At 58.4% G+C, this 26770-nt stretch overlaps 1 protein-coding gene and 1 long non-coding RNA gene across 5 annotated transcripts in view; one reads left to right on the plus strand and one right to left on the minus strand.

The window, feature by feature from the left end:
• Positions 1-1295: 1295 nt before the first annotated feature.
• Positions 1296-5192, plus strand: LOC113256011 (uncharacterized). Its single transcript, XR_003316508.4, has 4 exons — positions 1296-1383; positions 1600-1754; positions 2132-2250; positions 4711-5192. It is a non-coding gene; the product is annotated as an uncharacterized LOC113256011 (long non-coding RNA).
• A 12619-nt stretch (positions 5193-17811) lies between these two features.
• The window catches only part of TOM1 (target of myb1 membrane trafficking protein), a 39538-nt gene continuing 30579 nt past the window's right edge, over positions 17812-26770 (minus strand). For 2 of the 4 annotated variants that reach the window (XM_026499714.4, XM_048217919.2), the window contains exons 12-16: positions 23924-23999; positions 21301-21354; positions 19859-19918; positions 18782-18821; positions 17812-18684 (exon numbers count right to left, since the gene is read on the minus strand). In XM_026499714.4, coding sequence (XP_026355499.2) covers positions 18530-18684; positions 18782-18821; positions 19859-19918; positions 21301-21354; positions 23924-23999 — 385 coding nt within the window. In that variant the 3' untranslated portion in view covers positions 17812-18529. The remainder of the gene's footprint in view (positions 18685-18781; positions 18822-19858; positions 19919-21300; positions 21355-23923; positions 24000-26770) is intronic. The other 2 variants (XM_026499716.4, XM_057316320.1) reach the window with 1 other exon arrangement.

Genomic DNA, 26770 nt, shown 5'->3' on the forward strand with positions numbered 1-26770 from the left:
CCCCCAAATTCTTTAGCATGTATTAAACCCGAGTACAGCCTCTTGTAACCACAGTACAATTAGTACGGTTATTAAACATCAGGGGTTCTAACTTCAGCACAAATACATTATAGAAAGCCTACATTCAAACGTCATCAATTGCCCCCCAACTGTTCTTCCCACAGCCTGGGTTCCAGTCCAGACCCTGCATTGCATTGAGCCCTCCCGCTGCTCTCCCATCCACAGCCCCCATGCTTCTGTAGAGAGCAAGATGGAGTCACTCACGTCTAGCAGGGGCCTGTGTCTAGCAACCACACAAGCCGCTAAGGGTACCGCAACTATGAGAAATCCCCAGACCAGATCAGCTGACACCCAGAACTGATAGCAGGCAGAAGGACAGTGGGTCTACAGGGGCCCAGGATTAGTGAAATCCCTCTAGAAAGGGAGGAGATTGGCAGCACAGGGTCAGACCCCTCAGATGTGACAGCCCCCCCCCCCGGGGTCTGACCACTTAAAAAAGGCAGCTGTCCCCGAAGGCCCTGCTGGATTGAGCCCCAAACAGAGCGACACCCTCCACTGCTTGAACATCACAAGCAGCAGGTGCCCAGCACTGACCCAGGTGCCACCCAGGCCTTATCTCTCCTGCACGCCCACAGACGGACCACATTTGGTTATCTTGTTTATTGTGTGACTTGTCCCGTGTCCCGCTTTGGGTGCCAAGTCAATCACGTCCTCCAATGCCACTGAGTTTGGAATCCTGAACCGGCTCTGTAATGATGGTAATCTTGCTTGATGACCCCATAAAGCTGACATCGTGGAAGGACACCACTCGGGTCTGTCCTAGCGTGCTGGTGACAACGAGCTTGCTGCTGGGAGGCTAGGAAGGGGCTGGTTTGCGCGGGACCCCCTGTTCGAGGACATCCTAGGTGGGATCACACGCCCACCCTGTTGGGCTGGCGGTTTGCAGCCCTGGCCCTTGGAGGCGCTGAGCAGGTCGGGCCCCTAAAATGAGGCTGGGGAGGCCGGCGAGGACCCCGGCAGCGGGGTGGGGGACGCGGGCGCAGCTGGACCAGCGGGCCCGCGCAGTCGCCGCCGCCGCCGCCCGGACTGTTCCCCGGGGAGAGGGCCGGGGCCTCTGAAACGTGACTCAGCGAAAGCGGACCTCCGGACCGTGACTCAGCGAAAGCAGACCTCGGGACCGTGACTCAGCGAAAACAGACCGGCGACCGTGACTCCGCGCAGAGCCTGCCAGCGTGACTCGGCAGGAAAGGGCGGCGGGGTTGCCGGGCAGAGGGTGACTCAGCCGGAGGCCGTCCCCGCCCCACCCCTGCCCCCGGAGCCCAGCGGGGCGCCAGCAGCCGCCAGCGCCAGCGGGGCCGGGCTTCAGGGAGCCTACCTGAGCAGGTGACCTGGAGCCGGTGACTCCGCCGCTCCCAGCGCGTTGGGCGGCGTGGGGACGGCTGTAGCGGCCTGGGAGGGTCCTGGGCACCATGGAATGATCCCACCAGCCTCAGTGTCCCCATCTTCAAACGGAGGGGCAGGGAGAAGCTCCCTTCACTTGATGGCATTCCGTGGGTGTGTGTTTGTATTTTAAATAATCCATTTTTATCCCCTAATTAGTGAGAGTATGCTGCCTGGCCAACGTACTGGGTTGACGTCTATGACCCCCAACCTGCAGACAACCATTGTTCACATTCTAGTGTATTTCGGAGGATTAAAGAAGTAATCAACTCTACCATGCTGACAAAGGGGTATATTGTACAGTATGATTCTGGGTAAGGAACAGTGATAATGGGAGGTAGCTTATGAAATAGCTGTTTTTCTATGCAAATTCTGTATGGTGGTGACCATAACGTCTATGGCAAACCTTTGTCTTCCTTTTGCTTGTTTTCCCCAATTATGACAAGGCCCTTGTAAGCATTATCTCAAAGGCCTCACAAAAATCCATTCAGGAGACCTATTCATTCATTCAACACAGTATCCTGAGTGCCTGGGGCCTACTGTTAAAAGTTTGGGTTGCTTCCGATTTATTTTTTTTCCCATTGAAGGAGAAAGATAAGAAGGAGTATTTAAAACAATCTCAGTGGCTTTCGCATACTAGGGGAAGGGTGTTTTTCATATCAGAGAATTGTCTTTTTTTATTTTTGAACAGACGTTGCTTGCTTCCGCCTGCTCCCCAAGATCTGGAAGGAAAGGTAAAACAAAGGAGGAAGACGGGTGGGCGGTGAGGGACTTCTGAGACCAGGACCTTCGACAGATGCTGGAGAGCCGGTAAGCTGACTTCTCCCTGAGGCTTACCTAGGGCTTACTTTGGGGGCGAGCAGAAATGTTTTAGTTTGAATTTCTTTTAAAATCAGAAGAAAACAGGGGAGCCTGGGTGGTTCAGTCTGTGGAGCATTTGACTCTTGGTTTTGGCTCGGGTCATGATCTCAAGCATCCTGGGATTGAGCCCCAAGTGGGGCTCCCTGCTCAGCAGAAGAGTCTGCTTCTCCCTCTCCTTCTGCCCCTCCCCCTGTGTGCACGCCCACCCTCTCAAATAAAGAAAATCTTTAAAAAACTAAATAATAAAAAATAAAATCAGAAGAAAACAAAGAATACAATAATAACAAATACAGAATAATGAATCCAGTCTGGAATAGATTCATCTTTATACTATTGCAGTCCTTAAATTCAAATTCAAATAATTTTAATTATTATTATTATTTTTTAATGGAGGAGAGGGCTCTCAAAGACAAAGGCGCCTTGGGCCCATGAAAGTCAGAATGCGTCCTTACTGGTAAGCTGGGGTCTAGGGTGAGCAAGTGAGAGCAGTGAGAAAAGGCCAGGGGTGAGAAATGGCCCCTAGGCTTGCAGGCAGGCGTGGCTGACGCCAGGTCCGTCGCTGCCTGGGCGGTGTGCACGGCCGTGGTCCTCTGTCACATCTACCATTCACAAGGGCTCCGATGCTTTCCACGTGGGAATGAAGGAATAGGCCCCCAGGGAAGAGATGGAGGAGGGATCCGAGGCAGGCAAGGGGAACAAGAGGGGAACTCTCAGGACAGTGACTTCCCCCAACAAGAGGTGCCCTGGCGGGTGGGTGCGGCTGGGACCTTTGTGTTGGAAAATTAAAGGATTTAATTTTCCTTTTCCTTTTTCCTAACTAAAGGGAACACCTAGAATTTGGGATACCATGGAAGCACACACTGGGTTATAAATTGTTGTAAATAACAGCAGAAGGAAGATCTTCAGGCAAAGTGTTTCCTGGATTTTGATTATGGGTTTAGATGGAAACCCAAGAGCAGAATTACGGGGCCAAGCATAGAACTATTTTTTTTTAAGTTTTTTAATTTATGTATTTGACAGAGAGAGAGAGACCTCGGGAGAGGGAACACAAGCAGCGGGAGAGGGAGAGGGAGAAGCCAGGAAACCCAACACGGGGCTTGATCCCAGGACCCTGAAGCAGACTTCTAACGACCCAGCCACCCAGGCGCCCCCCCTCTTTTGAAGCATAAAACTGTTTTTAAGGCTTTTGGAGTTTTGGGGCACCTGGGTGGCTCAGTCAGTGGAGCATGTGACTCTTAATCTCGGGGTTGTGAGTTTGAGCCCCACACTGGGTATAGAGATTGCTTAAAAATAAAATCTTAAAAAAAAAAGACTTAAAAAAAAGATTTTATTTATTTGAGAGAGAGAGAGAGCGTGAGCAGGAGAGAGAGGGAGCAGGGGGAGGAGCAGAGGGAGAGGGAGAGGGAGAAGCAGACTCCACGGTGAGCAGGGAGCCTGATGTGGGGCTCGATCCCAGGACCCTGGCATCATGACCTGAGCTGAAATCAAGAGTCAGACACTCAGCCGACTGAGCCATCCAGGCATCCACCCCCTCCAAGAGAAAGGCTTTTAGAGCCTTTTACCTAATTATAGGCAAAAGCAAACAATTACTTTTTATGACTTTATTTCTCCCGTTTCTATAGTAAATATGACTTTTGCCATTGGGGCTCAGGCGGGGGACAGTTTCCTTCAGTTCGAGTGACAGCTGGGAGGAAGGCCCGCCCCAGCATTCTGCAGGATGGGGTGCTGTTTGGCTGGGCGTGAAGGCACTGAGGGGTCTGGGGCCCCCCCCCAAGGCAGGGAGAACGGACACTGGGGCTTCAGGCTGTTACCCTGCACCCAGGGCTGGGAGGAGCCCTGTCACAGGTTGCTTGGCATGACTTTGCCCCTGAGCAGCTGACTGGGCAGTTGGGTGTATGTGGGGTGTGTGCGTGGGGTGGGGAGGGGTGGAGGCAGGGGGTGGGGAGAGGTGGCAGGAATGGGTGAGAAGCTTGGTGATGGTGGTGGTGTCAAAGGTGAAGGAAGCTTGCGTGCTCCCGCCCCACCCCTCCCCGGCAGGTGCCTACAGCAGCCCCTCCTGCCCGGAGCTCAGCCTCCCTGCTCTGCGGGGAGAAGAAGTGTGATTTCCCGAAAAGGCCTCTTTGTGCCCCTGTAGAGTTTGGGGTAAAGTTGCGGGGAGCCTTAGGGTCTGTGAGAGGCAGACTTGTGTCCCTCCCCAAATTCACTTGTGGAAGCCCTAACCCCCAGTCCCTTTCACTGTGACAGTCTCCTCTTCTCTCTCCCTTCGTATTTTGAAAAAAATGCCAGATCTCCTAAAAAGCTGGCACAGACTGCACACTGCACGCCACACACCCTTCCCTTGGGTCACACCTTGTGGGCGATTGGCTGCTTTTGTGTTTCGTTCTCCTTTTCTCTTTACCACTTTTCCAGAACCTCTGAGAGCACGTTGCAGACATCCTGACGCTTCACCTGTAGGAGCAAGGACTCGTCTGCGTTGTCCTCATCACAGTAAAGACATAATGTTGACGTCTTAACGTCCTTTACTGTCAGCACACAGTCACACTTTCCCAGGGATCCCCCCAAAAACAGTCCTTTGGAGGACCCCAGAATCCGGTCAAGGTTCATGCCCTCCTTTTTGCTGTCATGTCATCTTAGGTCTCTCGTGGCATTGACTCTGGAAGAATTGTTTGGAAGAGACAGGTCAGTTGCCTTGAAAGCGCCCGTGTTTTGAATTTGTCTTTTTTTTCCTCGTGGTTAGATTCTGGTGGGACATTCCTGGCCGGAGTGCTATGTGGCCATGTTACATCTCCTCGGGGAGAGCCCAGGAGACTGAAGCCCAGCTAGTCGGTGGCAGGGTTTAGCTGCATTTCAGTACCAGATTTTTTTTTGAGATTTTATTTATTTATTTGAGAGAGTGCGAGTGCAAGTGTTGGGGGATGGGGGGGCACAGGGAGAGGGACAAGCAGACTCCCCGCTGAGCAAGGAGCCCCGATGACGACGTGGGACTCAATCCCAAGACCCTGAGATCATGACCGCAGCCGAACGCAGACGCCTAACGGACTGAGCCACCCAGGCGCCCTTCAGTACCGGATTTGTTACTTGCCTTTATCAGGCCTGTGACTGATTGTGTAGGACAGGAAAAGCGCCTTTGTGTCAAGTGGGGGGTGTTCATTAAACAAAGGAAAACAGGCTCTATTAATATAAGCAATGCTGTTCTTCCTTGTAAAGCCTGGTGGTTAAACGCGTAAGACACAGCTTTGGATCTCATTAGTAATCAGTCACGTGACCTGAATAAGTCTTTTAACATCTCTGGGCCTCGGTTTTCTTATCTGTGAAATGGGGATAGTAATGGTACCTACCTCCTAGGCTTGTGTGACATGAAATTATCCATGTCAAATACTTAGCGTGGTGCCTGGCTTGTAATTAATGGCTCAGTAAAAAGTAATTATTCTCATGGATGTGATTTAATAATTATAATTACTGACAAATAAAAGTGCCCTGGCCTTACCACTTCCCTGCTTCCTCACGCCCTGAAGGGAGGGAGCGGGAGTGAGGTAGAGGCGGCTGAGAGTGGGCAGGCCGTGGCTTGAACTGGAGCGAGCCCTAGAAGGAAGGACGTGGCCCGAAGCCTGAGTGTCCCAGGATTCTCCACGGGGCCCAGGACTCTGGGCTGCAAGACTCCAGGGGCGTTGTCCACGCTGTGGACCCTGTGAGTGGTGTCTGAGGAGCAGCCTCTTTCCCCAGAGGCCCTGGGGGGGGTCATTCTCCATGTACCCCCGGTAAAGGATGGGGTTGCATGTCCTGCCTCCCCTGGGGGAGGAGGACTCATGTCAAATTTCAGGCCTGAGCTTCCTGTGGCCAGTGTGAGACCCCGCACATCTCTTGTCCTCTGGCTTGAAATGGGCAGTGTTCGGGTGATGGCTTCTTCTCCTGCCTGGGTCCCCGAGTGCCTCTCCCTGCCAGCCCGCCGTGGACACGCGTGTGCACGGAAAACCACCCTTTCTGGGGGTGTCGTGTCCAGCACGATGACTCTAGTTAGCCGCTCTGTCTTGTATATTTGGAAGTCGCTAAGAGAGCAGATATTAAAAATTCTCATCACAGGGACACCTGGGGGGCTCAGTGGGCTAAGCGACTGCCTTCGGCTCAGGTCATGATCTCAGGGTCCTGGGATCGAGCCCCGCATTGGGCTCCTTGCTCGGTGGGGAGCCTGCTTCTCCCAGCCTGCTGCTCTCCCTGCTTGTGCTTGCTCTGTCTCTCTCTGACAAATAAATAAATCTTCAAAAAGCAATTCTCTACACAAGAAAAAAAGATGTGTAACTGTGAGGTGATAATGTTAACTACACTTGGGGTCATTTTGCAACGTCCGCTTGGATGAAATCATCACATTGCACACCTTACACTAGTACAAAGTTATGGGTCAGTCACATCTCAATAAAACTGGGAGGGGAAACAAAAAGAATCACTTTGTTGTTGGAGTAGAGGGGGGCGTGTTTATGACCTCGGCATCATGGCGCCCACCGGCCTGCGGCTCCTCAACCGAGCTCTGCCTTCCCAGCTGTCCCCCTCAGAGGGCAGCCTCCGCTCCCCCTCCTCTCTCTGCACCTGCACCAGCCCACGTCCTCCCCACGCTCCTCCCCAGATGCCTCTCAACCTGTCCCCCTGGCCACCAGACCGGCTGCCTGCTGCTTCCAAACCTACCTGGGAGGGGCCTCGGTTCTGTCTGCCGCAGGGGTACCCCCATTTAACAGATGGAGATCTGGGGTCCACAGAGTGGACGAGGAGAGATCGGGGTCAGGATTAGACCAGGGGAGGCAGGATGGTGGCAAGGGATGAAGACTGTGGCTCACTGTGTCCCCCCCGCAGGGGAGCATGTGTGGGGCTGACCAGGGTGCCCCCCACCCCCAACCGGGCTGGCCTGGCCGTCTCCTTGGGCTTCCCAGCGAGCCACATGGGTGAGCCCACCTTGCCCCCCATGAAAGCTGCCTCAGAGGTTCTCAGGCCTGGAGTGGGTGCTGGTGGCCCCCCGATGAGTTACTGGGAAAGTCACTGCCCCTCCGGGCCACCTCCAAGGCCTCTGTGATGAGGGACACCTCGGAGGCCTCACGGGCAGCGTGAGTGAGTAAAGCCAGTTGGGGCCCCACATGCCCCAAATCAGGGGCAGTGGGAACTCAGCTCCAGCCAACTCTTGGCCATGCGAGACATCCTCTTTTATTTCTTTTTTTTTTTTTTAAAAGAGAAATGAGAAATTTCACATTGTTTTTCAAACACTGGCAATAAATTCCATTAAAAAAAAATCACTACAGGACGTCACGCGGCCCTTGGGCGGCCAGTTTGAGAGCTCTGGGTTTGGGGTTCCCTCCCGCTTTCCAGATGCTTCTCTGTTTGATTGGTCTGTGATTCCTGGGGGGTTAGGTGGGGCTGACCTGGGAGGGGATTTCAGAGATGGTCATCCTGCCTCCTGTGTTTTTGGCACGTCCCCAAGCTGCCCTGTGTCACCCGGCCTTCCCCGGGGGGCCACGGACTTCATCCCGCCAACACCATGTGTGCTGAGTGCTCGGGGGACCACTGTCCTCTGTGCTATTTTCATCATTCCACCCAAGCAAGGTCTTCAGGGACGGGTCATCATGGTCCAGTCCCTGGGGAGTTTAGTGGCTGGTCTGGGTTTCATGGAAACTGGAGCCCTGGTTCGACTAAAGAGGAAAAGGAAAGAAAAATCTCATTCCCTGTGTGTCTGGGAAGTCAAAGGCTGTGGCTTGCCTCTGGCTCAGTCTTCAGAGCCTAGCCCAGAGCCGGGCAGGGGCGCAGGGGCAGAGGGAGGACGGAGGCTGGGAATACCGAGCCCCCGCCTTCTGAGCTGGGGGAACAGGACCAAGGAAGGGAAATCAGGATCAAAGAGGGTGGGGTGTGTCTGTTTGCCCTAACCACCAGTTCTATTTCTTTTTTTTAAAGTGACCTTTAAAAAGGTTACTTAAAAAGTAATCAAAGCCACACAGCTTGTAGATTGTGAAGCCCAGAGGCGGTGCTTTTTTTTTTTTTCTCGTTGTGGTAAAATACACATAACGTAAAATCGACCGTTTTAACCATATTTAAGCATGCCATGCGGTGGCATTAAGGACATCGATACTGTTGTGTGACCAGCACCACCATCCGGCTCCTGTACTTTTTCCATCACCCCACACTGAGACCCAGTACACATTGAACAATATGTCAGAGTTTAAGGCTTAACTGATGGGTCATCGTGGGTGAAATGGGTTGCCATGGGAGGTGGTGAGTGTCCCATCAATGGAGGCATGCAAGCAAAGACCGGACTTGATTAGCAGGATGGCACCACCAGTCTGTGCACTCGTCCTTACCAGGTTTCTCTTGGAGGGCGAGACAAAAAGCCTTACCTGTTGCTAACTGAGGTGAGAAGTTTTGCCGCGTGGAGTTTTTTGTGTGTGTCCCAGGGGACATGATTTGACCTGTAGTTTACCTGCGTTAAAAACAAGCTGCCCAATAATGAGGCTCCATTATATCTCACATATCCCCCAGTCTCGTCAGGCCAGTCTGGGTCCAGCCCCCAGACGTGGCAAGTTCACTCATGCCCCTGCCCATGCCTCGCCTTCCAGAACTGTTGAAAAGCCCCCTCCACCTCTGCAAGGAGTAGGAAAGTACGTAGTGTATGGTAACCTGGGGGATATGTTGCTCGTCTACTCCACAGCCTCCCCCCTTCCCCTTGATGACAGACTCCCAAGTTGTTCAGGATTCAGATGAAAACGTGCTCAGGGAAGGTGGGCCCAGGGCCAGGGCATGAATCAGGATTGGTCTAAGGTGTGGACTGTAAGCTGTCTTGTGGTAATGCCATTCCTCTTTGCCAGTGCAGGCACGGAGGTGAATTCCGAGATGAGGGAATGACATGGTCAGGAGGTTTGAAGTGACTTGTCTTGAGCTGAGTCCTGAAGGGTGAGTTAGTTAACTGGGGGTAGCTAGGGCAGTTCTAGAAGGAACAGTATGTGCAAAGGCCCTGTGGTCAGGGTGTGAACCGTTTGAGGTGTGAAAGCCAGTCTGTTGTGTGTAGGGTGCTGAGATCTGGAATGTGGCAGGGTGTAGACACACACCCCTCCCCCAACCCTGGGTCTTGGGAGGCCAGGCCAGGCAGTGAGTCTCTAACCTGAGAGCAAGTGCAGGGTTTTAGGGATGTGTGTGTTGGGGTTTTGGGGGGGTGTCAGATTAGCCTTCTGTTATTTATTCTGGCTGCGTGTGAGGACGGCATTGCGGGGAGGGCAGAGTTGATGCTTTAATCCCGTTGCTTCACTCCAAGTCCGAGTCCGAAGCCGTCTGAAGATCTCTCAGATCCTGGACATTGATGTTTTCGCCACTTCCCCTGCCCCCACGGCTCCTGCTGCTTCCTCAGTGATTCTGCGGGTCCTGTGCTGACTCATGTGAAACTTCACCTCTTCTCCAGTTACAAAATCGTGCTCTTGACAAATACTTGCGAGCAGAGGATTTACTAAAGATCCCGAGGTCACAGAGACACTTTCACATGGCCACCGCAATCGGTCTGTTCTTCCAATCCTTTTGGGGATACCCTGTTCCCTCCCCTGCACCCCGCCCTGGTCACCCAGGGGCTTCCCCTCCCCTCTTGCAGGAGGCTTCGGAAACCCAGGATTCCCTGTCACAGGCAGAGCAGTTCAACTCTCGCCAGCCTCCCACCCGCAAGCTTACACACCCGAAGTCATCGTTCCCAAACCCAAAGGTGACATCGGTTCGTTTTCTCCAACCGCTGCCATCCACCAGGCCCGGCCTCCCACCCGCAGCCTTTGTGACGCCTCAGGAAGTTTGGTTGACTTTCTGGTCACTTTCACACATGACAGAGTCCCGTCCCAAGCTCCTGCTCCTCTGGTTTCACATCCCCTGCCTCCCTACCTGCTCCTTGGCTACTTGGTTACTTTGGTTACTTGGTTACTTCGGGGCCTTGCTGGAGGGACGTGGGGGGTGGAGTGCCTGCTCCTTCCCCCCACCCCACTGCTTAGCTCTGTCGTCCGGGTCCCTTTCTTCTCCGGTGGGCTGTGGCAGGGAGGAGGGAGACGGAGGGGCCTCTGTGGTCCTTGCGGCATGACTCCGCTCTCTGGTGGGCCCTTGATGTTCACCTGTGTGGTAGGTGTCTATGCAGGCTCTGGATGGACGGGGGAGAGGGGGTGGTGGTGAAGGAGGGATGGCTCAGTCTTCATCTGTGCTAGATGAACGAATGGCCTGGCTGGCTGGTGCCCGGACCAGTGGTGAACGGACTGGACCGCAGGGCAGGACGAACAAAGGAGGGAGCTGGGGCTGGAATGGAATGCTCTGGCCAGCTCAGCCTCGGGGGCTCCACCACCCGGTCCTGGCCCTTGAGCTGTGCTGCGGCATCGTGAGAAAGCCCAATGCTGTCAGCTCTTGCTCCTCAGCTGGTCGGCCACAGGTGGAGCCCAGGTGGGACAGTAACTGGGGGATGGAGGGGGAGGAGGAGGGGTTTCTTGCTGGAAGTTGGGAGTCTCAAAGCCAAGATCCCCAAGTGCCAGGGAGAGCGGGGCCGATGGGAGAGAACCTGTGGTTCTCTGAGAGTCAAGGCGCCCACCCTAGAGCCTGGTTTGCAGAAGCCAGGGTGGTCCGGACAGGTGGTGTGTGATGAAGGGTAAGGCCGAGGCCTGTGGCAGCTGTGGTGGCCCCCCGGCCAGGGTGAGCGCAGTTGTCCCCAGCTTCTGCTAGTGTTGGTCAGGGTTCCGCCCCACACCGTGGGTCGACCCGGCGGGGTTGGACAAACGGGCCATGCGGGGAGTTCCCAGAGACAAGGCGGCCTGGGGCGCTCTGGTTGGAAGGAGAAACTGCCCTGTGAGCCACACAGGACACAGAGTCCCATGACGATGCATACAGGAAAAAAATATCAATTCCTCCATGCCTTGTAAAATGTTTTATAGACAACCAAAACAGACGAGAACACTTCCAAATCCAGGGTCCTTGGTGGAGAGGTTTACACCTGCTGGGCTGGTTGGTCTCTGGGGTTTAACATTCTGCGGGAGCCTGGAGTAGGGGAGGGTGCCAGGGAGGGTTTCTGCGTGGTGACTTCCAGTGCCCTTCCCCCCATCCCCCCTTTCCTGCTAGCCGGGTCCAGTGGGAGAGCTGCACTCTATGCACTCTGGTCCCCCCTCGAGGCAGCCCCCTCCCTGCGGGTGGCCAGGAAGCTTCTCCAGACTCAACGGTGTAGCCCCGCCCCCCAGTTTAGGGCCGCACCTGCATCTGCCTGTGCAAGCGTGCACACACCTGCACTCACACACTGTGACTTCTCTGGCTCCGAAGCAGCCCCAGCCCCGGGAATAAACTGCACCTCACCGCTACTCCTCCAAGGACCCTTTCTCCCCAGAAAAGAGCACTCGACAAGGCCTGTCCACTTCCCAGCTGTGTGACCTTGGACTGGTTGGCTGAGCCCCCTGAGCCTTACTTTTCTCCTCTTTAAAATGGAGAGTTCTTTTCTTTCCATCTCCAGCAAGGGCAGGGGCCCACCACCTCAAGAGCATCCCAAGGGCAGAGAGCACCAACAGCCCCCTTGGCCTCCTCAGTGGACCATCTGCTTCCCCTTTCTGGGGATTAGCTTGGGGTGGGGCCAGGGGTTGGGTGCAAGGGTGTTTCCAGCTCGGGTTTCACTTCCCTTCTGCCTCTGAGAGAGCAGGCCAAGCTCCCCAGTGGGCGCCCAGAATGCCACCCAGGGGGGACTGCCCGGGGCCTTGTCACTCACAGCCACCCCTGCCTCCCATGCCTGTCCCGTTGACCTGCCTGACAGGTGGTTCCCCAGCCTGACCCAGGAGCCCCAGGCCAGGCTGGAACAAGGTAGCCTCAGCCACCTTGCCCTGGGTGGGGAAGCGGCACAGAGCTGAGGCAGGCTCCTCCCTTCCCCGGGCCTCTCTTTCCCTGTCTGCGCTATCACAGTGTGGACCGGGTAGGTGTGGACTTCTCCCCTGTTGTCAGCCAAGTCCAGAGCTACAGCCTCAACGTGGAGCCAGACTGGACAGTGGGGAAAGAGGCATGCGGAGTGGCCTAGGGCAGGGGCAGGGAGAGGCCACAGCCCTGAGTCAGAGGAGAGGGGAGAGGATGGGGCCCCATGAAGATGCTGGCCAGAGCATTCCATTCCAGCCTCAGCTCCCTCCCTCGTTCCCCAAGTGTGGTCCTGCCCCAGGGTAGGCAGAAGCCAACCCTGCACACTCACGGTCTTGGGTCTGCTCTAAGACATACTGGGTGGTGTGGGGACCAGGACAGCCCATAGCCCAGGCTCCCTCCGGGCACCTGTGACCTCCTTTCCTCTACTCTCCACTCTGATCTGTTCCTTCCTGGGCTCTCAAGACCAGTTTGGCCGAAGAATGGGCCTTCAAGCCACCCTCACACCTCTCCCAGGGGAGGGGCAGGGGCGTGGAGGTGGGTGTTCCACGGGGTCACCTTTCTGCAGTGTCCCTGTGCCGAGCAGGTGGGCCTGGGAGAATGGCCGGGGGGCCTGGAGGGCTGCAGTCTAGCTGACCGTGCTGGGCTGAGTGTGTGTCATGCCTGATTTAATCTGTTGAAGTCCTAGCCCCCAGGACCTCAGAATGCGACTGTATGTGGAGATGGGCCTTGCAAGCGGGGATTACGGTTGGCTGAGGTCATTAGGGTGGGCCCTACCCGGCCTGGCTGGACCTTAAGACACTGCCACACACGGGGACCGCGTGGGACAGCAGAGAGCAGACGGCCCCCAGAGCGGACACACACACCTTTCTGTGGGTGAAGCCCGCAGTCCGAGGTCCTGCGTGATGGGGGCCCTGCTTAACACGCCGACGCAGGGCTCTTGTGGGGCTTTCTGACACGGGAGGGAGGCAGCGGCAGTTCAGGAGCGTAAATTCCAGAAACGCAAACACGTTCAGGTGGTTTGTGGGGACAGTGGGGACATGGACGTCACTTCAGAGAGGCTTATTCGGACAGTCCTTCCTCGAATCAAACCTCCTCGTTGTTGTTCTGCTCCTGACCTCAGCAGTGGGTGGGAAGCCAGTAGATGGAGATGGGGCCCAGCAAGTCAGGCTGCTGCCGCCCAGAGTGGGGTGCTGGGGCCTGCTAGGCTGAGGCGGTCCGAACAGGGGCTCTGGGGGTCCAGGGATGTCGCAACCCAAGCAAGGTGAAGAGGACATCTGCGGGGTAGGGCAATGGGGGTGGGCAGCCAGGTTCTGCTCTGTTGAAGCAACAGATGGGGAAGGGAACCCCAGCAGGAATCCTCGTGCTGGAGTGTAATTGGAGAGGCCGGTGTGAACGCGTGATTTTCTGCTTGCTAGGCAGAACCAGGTACACACGATCTGATCTGCACGCCCTGTCCCCTGGGAAGCACGGACCCAGAGCGCCCTGTGCTTTGTAGGAAGTGCTGGCAGCTTCTGTGGGCTCAGAAAGGACAGCACTCTTATTTGCTGCCCCCCCTTGTTTGTCCCTTCGAATCCTTCCCATAACCCTGTGAGTTGGAGGGAATAAAAGGGCTGAGCTCCCAGCCCCGCACCAGTCAGAGCGTGGGGAGCAGGAGGCAGAGGGCAAGCGAGTTGGTGTGGTTTGGATTTGGGGACAAGGATCCTTGTGCGGTGGCACCGAAGGCAGGGAGGGGCAGTGCTGGGACTGGCAGCCACCTCGCTTCTCTGCTCCCAGGGTCAATGTTGGGGAGGTGGGCCGCCTGGGCCGTGGTGGACCCCTTCCCTACGTGCTGCTGCAGGCCCAGTGCATGCAGCGCTGCTGCCATCTGGTGGTCACCCTGGGACACTGCCCTGAGCCCCTGCCATTTCTGAGGGGGCGGGGGAAGGGCTCCGCAAGCCATCCACGATGCCGGTGCCGAGCATGCATGGGCCCTTGGGGCGGCAGCCCAGGCCTGGCAGAGTGGCACGAAGGCACTGCCGCAGGCACTGGGCTTGTCCTGGAGGCAGCATGCTCCCTGGAGAGCAGGGTCCCTGAAATTACCCAGGAGTCCGAGGGGCAGGGCCCCTGGCGGGGTGTCTGGAGCAGAGGCTGTTCTGGATAGAAGGGGTGCCATCTGTGGCAATACGTAGAGAGTATTTTCTTGACAGGTGCTGTGCTACTTGTCTCAGTTGATCCTTACCACAACCCTATGAAGGAGCAACAGCTATAGTCCATTTTACAAGTGAGAAAACGGAGGCACAGAGAGGTTAATAATTTGCCTAAGGTCACAGAGCTCTGAAGCGGCCAGGCCTGGATTTGCTGCTAGGACAGTTGGAGAGGTGGGATGCTGACACTGGGGTGAGAGATATGTAGGGAGGTCAGTGTCTGAGCCCAGGGTGGGGTTCTGGAGGCTCAGGGAAGCCGGAGGGAGTGCAGGGGGTGGAGGCTCTGCCGGGCCGCTCTGATGAGTGCTTCCCACAGCCCCCAGGGGCAGCCTCCCAGGTGCCCCTTCCCCTGCTGGCGGGCTGGGATGCATTCAACTTCACCATGTCCCTGGCCTGGTGCCACCTTCTGAGGCAGCTGGGCCCAGCAGGAGCTGCTGGTGCCTCATTGATCCTGTTCCACTGCCTCTTCCGCCCCCTCCGGCAGCTGGTCCTCTTTCATGTGGGGCCGCGTTGACTTCCGGCTGCTGCTCAGTGACTGCCTGGAGCCTGGGCCTCAGACAGCCTGTTGTGGCCACCAGTGCTTCCCCATCCACCCCAGCCCGTCTTGTGGGAGGAGGGGCCCGTCAGAGAAGGGAGGGGTGGGGGTGGAGGTGGCGGCAGCAGGGGGGGTGGTGGGGGTGGGTGGCAGGGTGTGTGTTCCCCAGTGCTGCCCCCTGCAGGGGAAGTCCAGAGACCTTGCTGCCTGGCCCTGCCACCTGCCCAGCTCACCTCTCCAGCCCTGGCCCCTATCAAGGCCCTCCCTGACCTCCCAGCCCCGTCACCGCATCAGTCTCTTTCCCTCACCCAGAGCAGATGGTGCTTTTCGTATTTAGGTCTGTCTTTCTTGCCCCTTCCCGGCCGAGTGACCCCCCGGACGGGCACTGGGCCACATTCACCTCATACTCTCAGCGCTTAGAACCACGCCTGGTGTGCAGCTGGCGCTCGGGATACCACACACAGGGAAGAATCAGTAAGTTAGCCACTCTAGCCTTTAAAAGGGCCATGAGCTCCTGGAGCCAGCCACAGAAGGTTCCCTGGCCTTCGGGGCTCGGATCCTCGTAAAATCACCATTCCCCACGGGGAACCCCCTGAAATGGTGCTGTCACTCACCTGGGGGACAGATGAGGGATGCAGGCACTGGGGTGTGAGTCGGGCAGGGAGGAGAGGCAGCGGTGCAGAGGCTTGGGTCCCACTCTTCCATTACTTAGTGGGTGACTAGGCAAGTCCTTGCTGCCCTTGAGCCTCAGTTTCCCCACCTATAAGCAGCGATCAAAACCGTCGACCACACAGGGCTGTCGAGACTGCAGAGAGGCCCAGGCTCCGCTGAATGAGGTGGGCAGGGCTGGGGGAGCTGCAGGGGAAAGGCAGGGAGCCCATCTCTTACCTGTCCCGTGAGACGACCCCCAGGCTCCCTGGGGACAGAGGTCTGGTAGCAGGGGTTACACCTGCCAGAGCTCACCAGGCTCGTGTGCCCCCCCCCCCCCCCAACGTGAGCAAGCATGCGTCTGTGTAAGTGTGTGTGGCCAGCAGCAGTCCAGCCAAGCCAGGAGTGGGGGAGTGACCCCTCTGTCGTTGCCACAGTATTCTAGCCTGACCCGCAGATGCTGCCGACCTCAGCCATGCCGGGGCAGCCGAAGGTTCGTATGATGCCAGAGATGAGCTTCGCCCCGCATGTGGAATCAGGCACAAGGCTCAGCTCGCTGTGCCGACACTGACACCGGTGGGCTGGTGTGTTGTCACCAGCAGCCATCAAGGAACAGCCGAGGAAGGGACCTCTGGGAGCGACGTGCTGGCATGAGCGTGGACCCAAGGAGGCAGCAGGGCTAGCGACATAAAGCCATCGGGGGCCATTCGGAGGAGGCCAAAGTCGCCAACACCTGGTCCCCTCTGTGTGCTACGGCAGCCTAAGATGGAGGGGTGCTGACGCCCGAGGGGAGGCAGGGAGCAGAAGTGGCCACGCCACGTGTGGCACACGAACTCTGGCTTCTTCCCGGCTTTGAGTCAGAGCAGCCTGGGGAGGGCTGGCAGGGCTCCACACCCTGGCATGGGGGTCACCTGCCCAAGGACTAGCCTGTGTCCACGAGCCACTTAACACCGTGTTAAACCAGAGCCTTCCCATTGCCTGAGCTCATGCACAGCTCGCATGCGCGGGAGGTGGGACGGAAGCTCGAGTCTGGACCAGCAGAACCTGGTATGAGTGGAGGGCGAGGGCCCAGGGGGCGTTTAGCTCACTAAAGCCATCAGACCAAGCTGACGCCTGGCTGCCCAAGGTAGTGACAGAGCTGCTCCCCCTTTGCCCCCCAAAAGAGGTGGTTGAGGTTGGAGAAAGAGATCAGAGGTAAGGTGCGGCTGCCACTCGCCTCCAGGCGTGGCTCCTCTGCAAGCTTGGCCCGGACAAGGAGACCCCTGTCTCCCCTGCTTAGGGGATGGACAGGCCTAGGGGCATCCCTGGCATTCCTTGCCCCACCTCCACCTGGAGAGCTGGCAGGGCCCAGTCTCCTGCACACTCCGCTCCAGGCCACCCTCACATCACAGGTGCTGCCTGCTCGTCACTGATGGGAGTCCACGGCTGCTCACAGACAGACCCAGGCCGCAGTCCGGGTCCCCCTGAACCGAGGGGGTTCAGCAGAACTTTGACTTCTGCTCTCTTCCACAGGCTGACCTTTCAGGCAGGCCGACTGCTCCAACTGAGGCTCTAGCATGGCTTAAGCAGTGACTCTCGGGGAGTCTGGTATGGAGATTCCAGACTGGAAAAAGGGGTTCCCAAGACCTAGAGTTCTCACGTTGCCATAGACTGAATAAGAACAGACACCCTATGCCTGGCCTGTGGCTCAGCTGCCCGAACTGTGTGCCAAGTCACTCAAACTGAGCCTCAGTGCTGTCATCTGAAAAATGGGAACGCACTGAAGCATGAGAAACGCCCAGGACATGACCAACAGCTGCATCTATGCCGCATTCTCTGGGCTGGGGCAGCTCACGTGACCCACTGAGTCACAGACTCAGCATCTGTGACGTGAGACGCTATTTTCCTCCAGCATCTTGTGACAATGCCATGAGCCCGCCATGAGCCCGCGTGTGGCCTCGTGCAGTGCCTGGCACCTGCCTCAGACAGGACGCCCACACTGTCTGCACCTGCTCCCACGTGCTTCCCGTTGCCGGGCAGGAGCTGGGCTGATGGTGGACGGCAGGGGGGGAGGTGCCCTTGGGGCCATGGTGGGATGCCCCTCAGAGAGCAGTGGGGCCTCCTGGCAGGGCAAACCGTGGCTGCGCCTGTCCGCACCTGGTGACAGGTGTTGCTGGATGCCCCGTCCGACTGCCCCTCCCCTACCATCTGCAGGTGGCTGTCTCTCGGACGCCCCCGGCCCACCCAAAGCAGTCCCCGTAAGCCACTTTCCAGCTGGAGACTGAACAGGGTCGCTAGCAGGGTGCTTTTCTACCTTTAATTGGGGATACAAAAGGCACCTCTCCCAGGACAAGAAGATCAATCAACAGGTAGGTGGACCCAGTGCCCGGTGGAGCCCTGCCCGGGAGGGACAGAGGAGGAAAAGGCAGTGGAGGTCGTGGGGGTCACAGGTGCTCAGCCTGGGGAAGTCTCACCCCCACCACGTGCAGCTTCGTACCTGGACAGCATGCAGCTTGGCAGCCCCCTCAACAGCCAGCCAGAGCCTTGGGCTCCACGATGCAGATGCCAGGGGATGGCCAGGGGCTGTGACAGAAGCTTCTGCTGTCTCCAGCCCCCAGCCAAGGCCTTGGCTGGCAGTGTAGGCACCTCTGGGGATGAGTCCAGAGAGGGGATCACCCAGGGCAAGGAGTCACACCAGGGCGACCAAGCAGCCAGTCTGTCACAGGACCTCCCGGTTCTCAGCAAAGTAGTGGTCGGTCGGTCAGGGTAGGGAAGGAGGCAGGAGTTGGCCAAGATCCCAACGTGGAACTGACCTGTTACCCCAGTTCATCCAGCTGCCTCTCCACAGCCCAGGCAGCGTGGCCCAGCCACAGCGGGGTCAGCCCATCCTCGAGGAGGAGAGAAGGGGGTTACAAGCCATCCTCAAAGCAGCCTTAACACCGAAGGAGGGAAAGAAGCCCCAGCCAAGGGGTGTGGGGGCAGCAGGGGCTCGAGCTGCAGGCGCCAGACCCCACGCTCATAAGGCAAACAGTGTGTCCTCATCTTTCTCCTGGGTCTTCTTTCGAGGGGCAGTGCCACGAGGGGGACCCGGGGGCCCCTCGGCCGAGGGGCTGGAGAGGTTGGGCAACCGATCAGCTGCTTTGGCCCGTTCTTCCAGGAACTTGTCAAATTCTAAAGGAACAAGAGAGGGGCTGGGGGTGGGTTCTGCGGCCCCATGGGGGGGGGGCTGGTGGGGGGGTGGGCTAGTGGGGGGGGCAGGGCCTACTACCTTCACTGGTGACGCCCTTGGGCTCCTCTGCCTCATTCCCCTGAGAAAGCAGAAGGAGACAGAGGTTAGCCACAGTGGTCCCGGCAGGGTGGGGCAGGCACAGGCTGGGCCCAGGACCTGAACCTCAGCCCCACCCCTTCCTGAGCTGCAGCCTTGGATGTCACCTGACTGCTCTGTGCCTCAGTTTACCGAGTGTCAAAATTGGTTGTCGGGAAGCTAAAATGGAATATTACACGGAGTGCCAAGCCCAGGGTGTGGGGCCCCATGGGTCCTCAATGAACACCAGTTCCTTTCCTTCTGGTGTGTAGAGCATGGACAGACTTGCCCTTGTGGTGGGAAGGGATCCAGAGATGAAGACCACGCATGCTGAAGTTGGGGGTGGGGGTGCCTTCTGCCACCACCTGACATGGACCCTTGCCCGACCTCGGGTAGAATACATACAGTCTTGGCCGCTGGCAGAGGCAGCCGCTGGCAGAGGCAGCCTCTGGGTCTGGGAATGCTCAGGCCCTGTCTTTGGTGCCCAAAGGTGGGGTGGCAGATGCCGGGGAAGGAGCCCTGGACGGGAGAGCTGAGTCTGGCTGCCCCTTCTGATCTCTGGGGGCCGCAGGGCTCTGCAGATGGCCTGGGCTCCTGCTTCCTCCTGGGCTCAGCACCCCTCACGGCTGCTCGTCAGCCTCCTGGTCTGTAAGATGGGGCTGCCGGTGGTTTCTCTCGGACAGGTGCTGGAGGGCTCCCCGAGCTGGTTCAGGTGCAGGGCTCAGCGCGGTCACGGGGACCCTCAGCCCATCCCGCCTTCCCTTCAGCTGGCTGAGACTCCGGGGGACCCACAGTGGCGGCACGCTCAGGAAAGGGTCTGCTCCAGCAGCCGTGAGGCATGCCGTGCCCAGGTCCTCCTCTGAAGAGAGTGCCCACGAGAGGGTGGCGGGAGGTGTCCCACACTGATGCTCCCCTCCTCACCAGCTGTTCACCCTGCCCCCGTGACAATCACTTCCTCCAGAGAAAAACGGGAGCCTGCTGTTGGGTGGGTGAGCAATGCGCCCGAGCCTTTGCTTCTGGGCTGGACAGGCCCCAGCTTACCACGTCAGTGGACAGCCACTGCTCGATGTCCTCCATGAGGCAGGCCTGGGTGACGGGGATCTGGAAGGACAGAGGGTGAGGCAGTGAAGGGCAGAGCACTGGGAGCCAAGATGAAGGTCCAGGCAGCTTGGGGCCCACTGGCTGGCCGGCCTACGGCTGTCACCCCCCACCCTCCTCACTTATGAAATGGGGCCACACATGCCCCACACCCTTTAGGGGAGGTTGAGATCCTCGTATCCCCTCCAACATGGCTCCTGCCAGCTGCCTGGGGCCCACAATTCTGCCTGCTGTGCCGGGTTGTGCACAAGGGGGATACAGGGCCACTAAGCAGGGGGCGGGGAGGGGGCTCCTAGCAGCTGGAGCACGGACGTGAGGAAAGAACGGACCCTCCTGCTGCCACAGGCCAAGGGTGCTGAGGTGCCGGGCTGGAGGGGAGGCTGGAATCAGGGCAGGGCCTACGCACAGCCGCTCTGGAGCATCTGATGGAAGAATATTTGAAGCCCCAGGAGGGGCCGGCCATCGAGGGTGGCTGAGGGCAGCCAGCGTCCGTCTCCTGGCCCTGCAGACTCGCAGCTCATGCTGGAAGGGGCCCAGAAGCGCCAGAGCGCAGGGAGGTGCCGAGATGACCAGACCAGGCCGGGCTGGTGCACTCAGGGGCGGGGGCTACTCACAGGGCCTTTCGCTTTGTGCTGCAAACCCATGGGCTGTGCCACAAAGGCTGCCGCACGGGGGCTGCGGGCTTCCTTCTATAGTGTGCGGACCCAGCACAAGGTCTGGGGGACAGGGTCGGAGACCACAGTCCGGCTCGGCCCTTAATATAGTGTGGCTTGGTCAGGTTACTTCTCTGACCTGGCTTCTCTCGTCTGTAGAGAAGGTGACGCAGTACCTACCGTCCAGCCTGCTGCGGGAATGAAGGGAGGGGACAGAGAGAAGGACTATGGCACAGAGAGGTGCTCGAGAAGAGCCAGTTACTACTCAGCTACTTCAGGAAAGAGAGGGAGAGCGACAGTCTTTCTCCAGCCAAGCCGGCTCTGTCCCCAAGCCCTGTTCCCAGCACCCGAGGACCCCAGCGCGGAGCAGGAGCCCACTTCCCAGTAGCAGTAGTGGCGGCGGCAGCAGCTCGTGCTCTGGGCTGCCCACACCAGCTCCCTCTCCCACTCAGCTCTCTGCTGGCACTCGGTGCAGAACCAGCGAGCCCCAGTCACCTCCCATCTGCCAGATGGGCCACCTGGGCCTGGCTTCCGAGTCAGGATCCGGAAGTGGGCACCGGGGGGCCATGGAAGCTGGAGCAAAGGGGGTGGGGCTGTGCTGGGGGGCACCCACAGCACCCCTTGTTCTTCTCTGGGTGTAACGGTCCTGCCCCCTCCGACAGCACCCCTAGGTGGGACCCCTGCCAGTGGCAGTCTCGGCTCTCTGGGTCGGCCAGCCTGGCCTCTCCTCACCATGCCTTGTCTCATCATCCAGTCACTGAGGCTCTTCTCACTGCTGCCTCCCATCTGGGTGAAAAAACGGCAAGCTGAGGGTGGTGGGAGGGGCAGGGCCAGGGACCCCGGGTGTGCTGGCAGCCTTCTCCCGCACGGACGCCCCTCTCAGGTCAGCAGGCCTCTTACTACCTCAGGAGGCCGCACGTGCATGTGTGTGGGTGGGTGTGCGTGCACACGTGTGTATGCACACCTGTGCCAGTACTGGTGCTGTGGTGGCAGGTGAGGTGGGACAGGAAGCAGCAGAGGGTGTCTCACCGTGGGATGAACCACAATGGCCCTGGGACCCCAGAGTCCTGAATATGCTGGGCAAAGCTTCTCCTCCCTTTCCAGAACACTCCTGGGGTCGGGTCTGAGCAAGCCCAGAATGGCTTAGCCAGTCTGCTGGCTGTGCGGGGATGCTGATGGGTGTCCCAGGATTAGAACACTGTTCTACCAGTCCCCTCATGTTTATCGATGGGCAAACAGGATTCCTGAGGATCCCAGAGATGACTGGTGGCACAGAGAGGCTAGAGTCCTGCCTCCCCCACCCTGGGCGGACCGGCCCGGAGCCAGGCACTCGCTGTCCGACACCCCCGTGACTCTTGGAGCCCGGGGGCAAACCCTGGCTGCCCACAGAGCCGGCACTGGGCTCCACTCTGCACTGTGCAACTCGGAATCACAGCCTGACAGTTCAGTGGGAGAAACCTTACCGGCACCCGCCAGACGGATCCACCCCTGGAGCAGGTGTTTATAGACAGTTTTAAGAACATCACTCCCTGCTCTGATGGAAGCTGCTTAGATCTCTCGAGCGGTCAGAGAGAAATAAACAATCACTTAGCAGCTTCTGCTCTTCTTCAAGTAGAGGTAGGTAGGGAGAGGTGTGTAGAGGCCGAGTAGGAGCCAGGAGATCTGGGTTCTAGTTCTTGTCATGCCCCTGACATATATGCCCGAGTCACCGTGTGCCCCTGGGCGAGTGACACCTGTCTCTGGGCAGCAGCTCCTTCCTCTGCACCTGGAAGGGTTGGCTATGGAGTTAGCCTCTGAGCATGAGAGGCCAGGTGCCAAGAGCTTCCAGCAGGCTTCCAGAGTGTTTGGATTCATCCGGATTCTGGGGGCCAGATTTTCTGGCGTGTTCACCTCTGTTCCTTAGAACCCTGCAGGCCGTCTGGGGCTCTTACTACCAGCATTGGCTCTGGAGCCAGAAAGAGCAACGGCTGTGAGATCTTGGGCAAATGACCTCACCACGCCAAGCCTGGGTTTCGTTGTCCGCAGGTGGGGCTAACCACCCAGCCGCGCAGGCGCGATCGAACGCCGCACTAGGTGCCAGGCACCACACTAAAGACATTACACCTGCCACCTCCCTTGGCCTGGCTCTGTTTCCTCACCTGTCAGAGGGATAGCCACATGCCCCAAGGGTTTGTGTGAACACTCAGGGGGGTACGGAGAGGGCCTGGCACAGGGCACAGGTGGGACAAGGGAAAAGCACGGGAGGCTCTGAGCCACAGGTGTGAGCGTGTGCTGCCTGGTGCCGGGCCACACAGCATGCACGGGAGCCGAGAGATGCTCCAGCCGCTCCCGCCTCCACAGCGCGCCGCGTCTTGCTCTGTTCTGACTGTGGGAAGGACTCCTGAGATGTTAGGGATGCCTTCGGGGAGTCTCTGGGACGCCCCACCCACCAGCACACTGGGCAGCTTCCACAGCCGCCTAGCTGCTCTCCCAGCTTCCATGCTGGATCTTTCTAAAATGGATGGCTAAAGCTTCCCCTCTGCTCAAGACTGACCATGGCCCCCACCTCACACAGTGCTCCCGGCTGCCCGAGGCCCTCCGTCCAGTCCCTGCGGCCCCTCCGGCTCCGTCTGCTGTCACCCAGTCCCACTCTAGCCTCAGAAGCCTGTGCTGTCCCCCGCCCTCTCCTCCACCAACCCTTCACTCCTGCCTCTCCGACCCCCGGGCCCTGCTGTTTCTAGCTGCCTCCCAAGGAGATACTCTGTCCACTTACTGGAACAGGAACTCTTGTTGCCCCAAAGGCATCCAGAGACAAATTCAAAGGGACAAGAACTTGACTTGGAGTTCTTGCCAAGGGCGAGGGGGAGGGAATCCCCCAGAGAGCTCACTCAGTGCCAGGCAGGTGACTATCACTCCCTGCACAGTCAAGCACTTCGATGGAACTCAAATGGCACCCCTGGGTGCCTCCCTGAAGTTTTAGGGTCTGTCCTCTGGTCCTCTCTGTCCACAGTCCTGCAAACAGTGGGTCTCTAGAGAGGTGGTGAGGCAGAATGTTGACGGAGTTCTAACTTTGCCAAGCACCGTCAACACTCCCTTTCACACATCCTCCTGTAAGCCACTGTACAGGACACACGGCCGGGAACCCAGACTGTGGGAGTGCAGCTCCCCGGCTCAGACCCAGGTCTGTCCGAGTCCTTGATCCAGCCCTTCCTCACTGGGTGAACTTGGGCAGATGACAACCTCTCAGACTGTTGCCTCAGCTGTGAGATGGGAATTTCCACATTAGCGACAAAGGACCCAGCACATGGGGGGACCTGTGGGCAAGCATTTTCTGGCCTTCCTTCTGGATCAGGTGGCAGTAAGACCCTCTGCTTACCGCTCCAGTGTTCTGCTGTCGGGCATCCAGGGCTCCCGCCAGACCATCCGTTGCTTGGGGGGCTTCGTATTTCACCCTGAAACACAGAGACCAACGCCACCGTGAATGCTGCCCTTGCTGTACCGGGCAGGGGGTGCAGGGGTGGGTGGGGACAAGCTGGACTCACACATCCTGGGTGGACCTGGGTCACACCTGGGTAGAGAGTGGCTCAGGCCCCAGGAAGGGTTCCGACTCAGCAGGCCTGCCTGGGGAGGGGAGACCTGGACTCACACATGTGACAGTGAGAGGCAGCAATGAGGCTGAAGGGACAGAGGGTGGTGGGGCCAAAGGCCAAGAGCAAGCTCTCCAACGGCTCTCACCAGATCTGGCCTAACTCCAGGGCTGAGAAATAGCGTCTGTGCCCCCAGGCCCACGGAGAATTCCTCCAGAATTTCTCCAGACCCTTCTTTGAGCGGCTTCTACTTTGTAATGTAATAAATCATGGTTCTGTAGAAGGCTGCCCTGGATGGGGCGTTCCCTTCCGCTGCTGAAAACAGCCGTGCAGATGGCTGGGTGGGGCGCGATCCGCATGGCTCCCCAACACGCAGCTCTCCCGCGCCCGGCCCTGCCCTGGAAGCTTGGTGGAGGGGCCCCTGAATGTCCTGGGGGATGCCGGTCAGCTGCGTGGAGCAGAGAGGGGGAGGGCTGGGCACCGGGAGGCTGTTTGCTGGGTTTGAGGTGAGTCTCAGGGGGAGCCGGAGGCGGCCTTGGGGACTCAGCCCTGACTCTGGAAAAGAGTGGTTATTCTCCCTCTGAAGCGCTCACTGAAGGAGGTGAGGCTCGGCACCAGCCCAGTACAGTTTTGAGGGAAGAAGTGCCCCACAGAATAAGTCACAAAGGAAAAGCCCTGCACTTAGGGGTGGGCCAGGTCGGTTTAAGGAACTGGGACCCCATCGAATGAAACCCTTGCAATGTCAAATGGCCCTCCTGGGAATGGGGTAGACCGGCACACCAGAGCTTCTTGAGTAAGATCCCCAAATACCCAGGCCGCCGTTCGGACAGCACTGCCGTCCACTCGCTCCTGCGGGACATAGAGTTAGCCAGAAGAGTGCCATCGTTAGCTGGCTCACCTCCCGTGCATCGGTGGGCTGGGGACTATCTTCAGGGCTGAGCTGGAGCCACCCTGAAAGCCAGGGTGGCGGGTGGTGTGCTCACACCCTTCTGGAGGGCAGCTCAGTATCCCTGGCTAAACCTGGGCAGTGAGAGCTGGGGAGGAGGAAGTGGTGGCTAAGATGGGCCATGGGTCCTGACCCAGGGAAGGCCTGCCCACTCAGGCTACGGAGGTAGCCATGCTGCTTTCCCTCTAAGACACGGCCGGTGTGCTATGGAAAAAGGCAGAATGAGGCAGGTCCAGCTCTAGGAACACAGAGAAACCGATCCTTCTCCTTACTCTAAAGACCTATATGTTCTTTCCTAATTACGTCCCCCATCTCTGCTTTTCTGTGTCTCTCCAACCCACACGGCCCTGAGGACGAAGCTTGGCCGACCCTGGGGCCATGCCTGAGGCAGGGGACGGCCGAAGACATCCCTGACAGAGGAAGCCCACAAGGCCCTCTCCCAGCTGCAGATGCTGGGCCAGGCGTCCACTGCCCCACACCTAGCACAGGCGCACGGAGGGCTGCCCCTCAGAGGGCTGTGGGGAGGCTGGTGGGCAGGGACTGGACTGGGGGTCACCTGGATGACAGTGGCACTGGGGAGGAAGTGGAGCGTGTCCCCAGGATGGTGATACAGAAGAAGGCAAGGAAGAGCACCCCACTTTCAGTAAAGCCTGGCTGAGGGGCCCTGAGTCTGGCTCGTCCAGATGCTCCCTGTCGCTCTCCTTGGGATCCCAAGTGGAGGGGCCTGGTCAGCTGGAGAGGCCGTGATCATGCCAGTGGTCAGGGCTGGAGCAGAAAAAGAGGGGTTCCCTGCAGAGCAGACACAGAGCTGGCACAGGTGAGAGGGAAGCAGGAGCCAGGGAGGCAGACAGAGGTGTGGGCCAGACACAGGGTGGGCAGAAAACGCCTCAGAGGATTCAAGAGCCCTGGGAGACAGGGCGAGGAGGGGAGTCCAAAGGCCAGTCAGGGCTAGAAGATCCAGCTGCAGCCTAAGGGAGGGACTCCCCAGCAGGACAAAGGCAAGAGGAACTCGATGCTAGGGCACTCTCCTCCCTGTGAGGTGCCTTCTGCTGTGGCAGAAACCAGTCCCCAGGGAGGGCCTGCAGGAGAACCCATTACCCGAGAAGGTACAGGATGTGCCCTCCCCCACCCAGCATCTCATGCTCTCCCTGCCTCTGAGCCTTTGCACACACTGTTCCTACAGCCTGACACGGCCTTCCTGCTTCTCATCGCCGAGGTCCAGCCCTGAGCACCCTCTGCAGTGCTGCAGCCACCACGCGTGCCCACAGTGCCCGGCACGCCCCTCTAGGACAGCAGTTAGCACAGCATGGTCGTGGTCTGTGCACCTGACTCCCCATGAGACTGCAGGCTCCGGAGAGCAGGTGCCGGGTGTGCTTTTCTCTGCCCCCCCGCAGGGCCCTGCTCCCCAAAGGGGCGATGGAGCAACAGCGAGCCTCAGCCAGGCTGGAGAGCCGGGCCAAGAGCCAGGGCCTCTCCGGCATGGCCAGTGTGCTGCCTGCTGGGGCCTGGCGGGCGGGCCACCCTCCTGGCTGCAAATCCCACTGGACTCATTAGCTTCCACCTGCACAGCGGCCTCACAGTGCCCCAAACTCCATGGCAACCGTGAGCTGCTGGTCTCTGAGCACCAGAGCCTGGGAGTGCAGACGGCCCAGACTAAAGACACAGCTCATGGCCCAAGCTGCCTACGGTC

This window comes from Ursus arctos, unplaced genomic scaffold, assembly GCF_023065955.2.
Source record: "Ursus arctos isolate Adak ecotype North America unplaced genomic scaffold, UrsArc2.0 scaffold_21, whole genome shotgun sequence".
In the NCBI taxonomy this organism is placed as follows: domain Eukaryota; kingdom Metazoa; phylum Chordata; class Mammalia; order Carnivora; family Ursidae; genus Ursus; species Ursus arctos.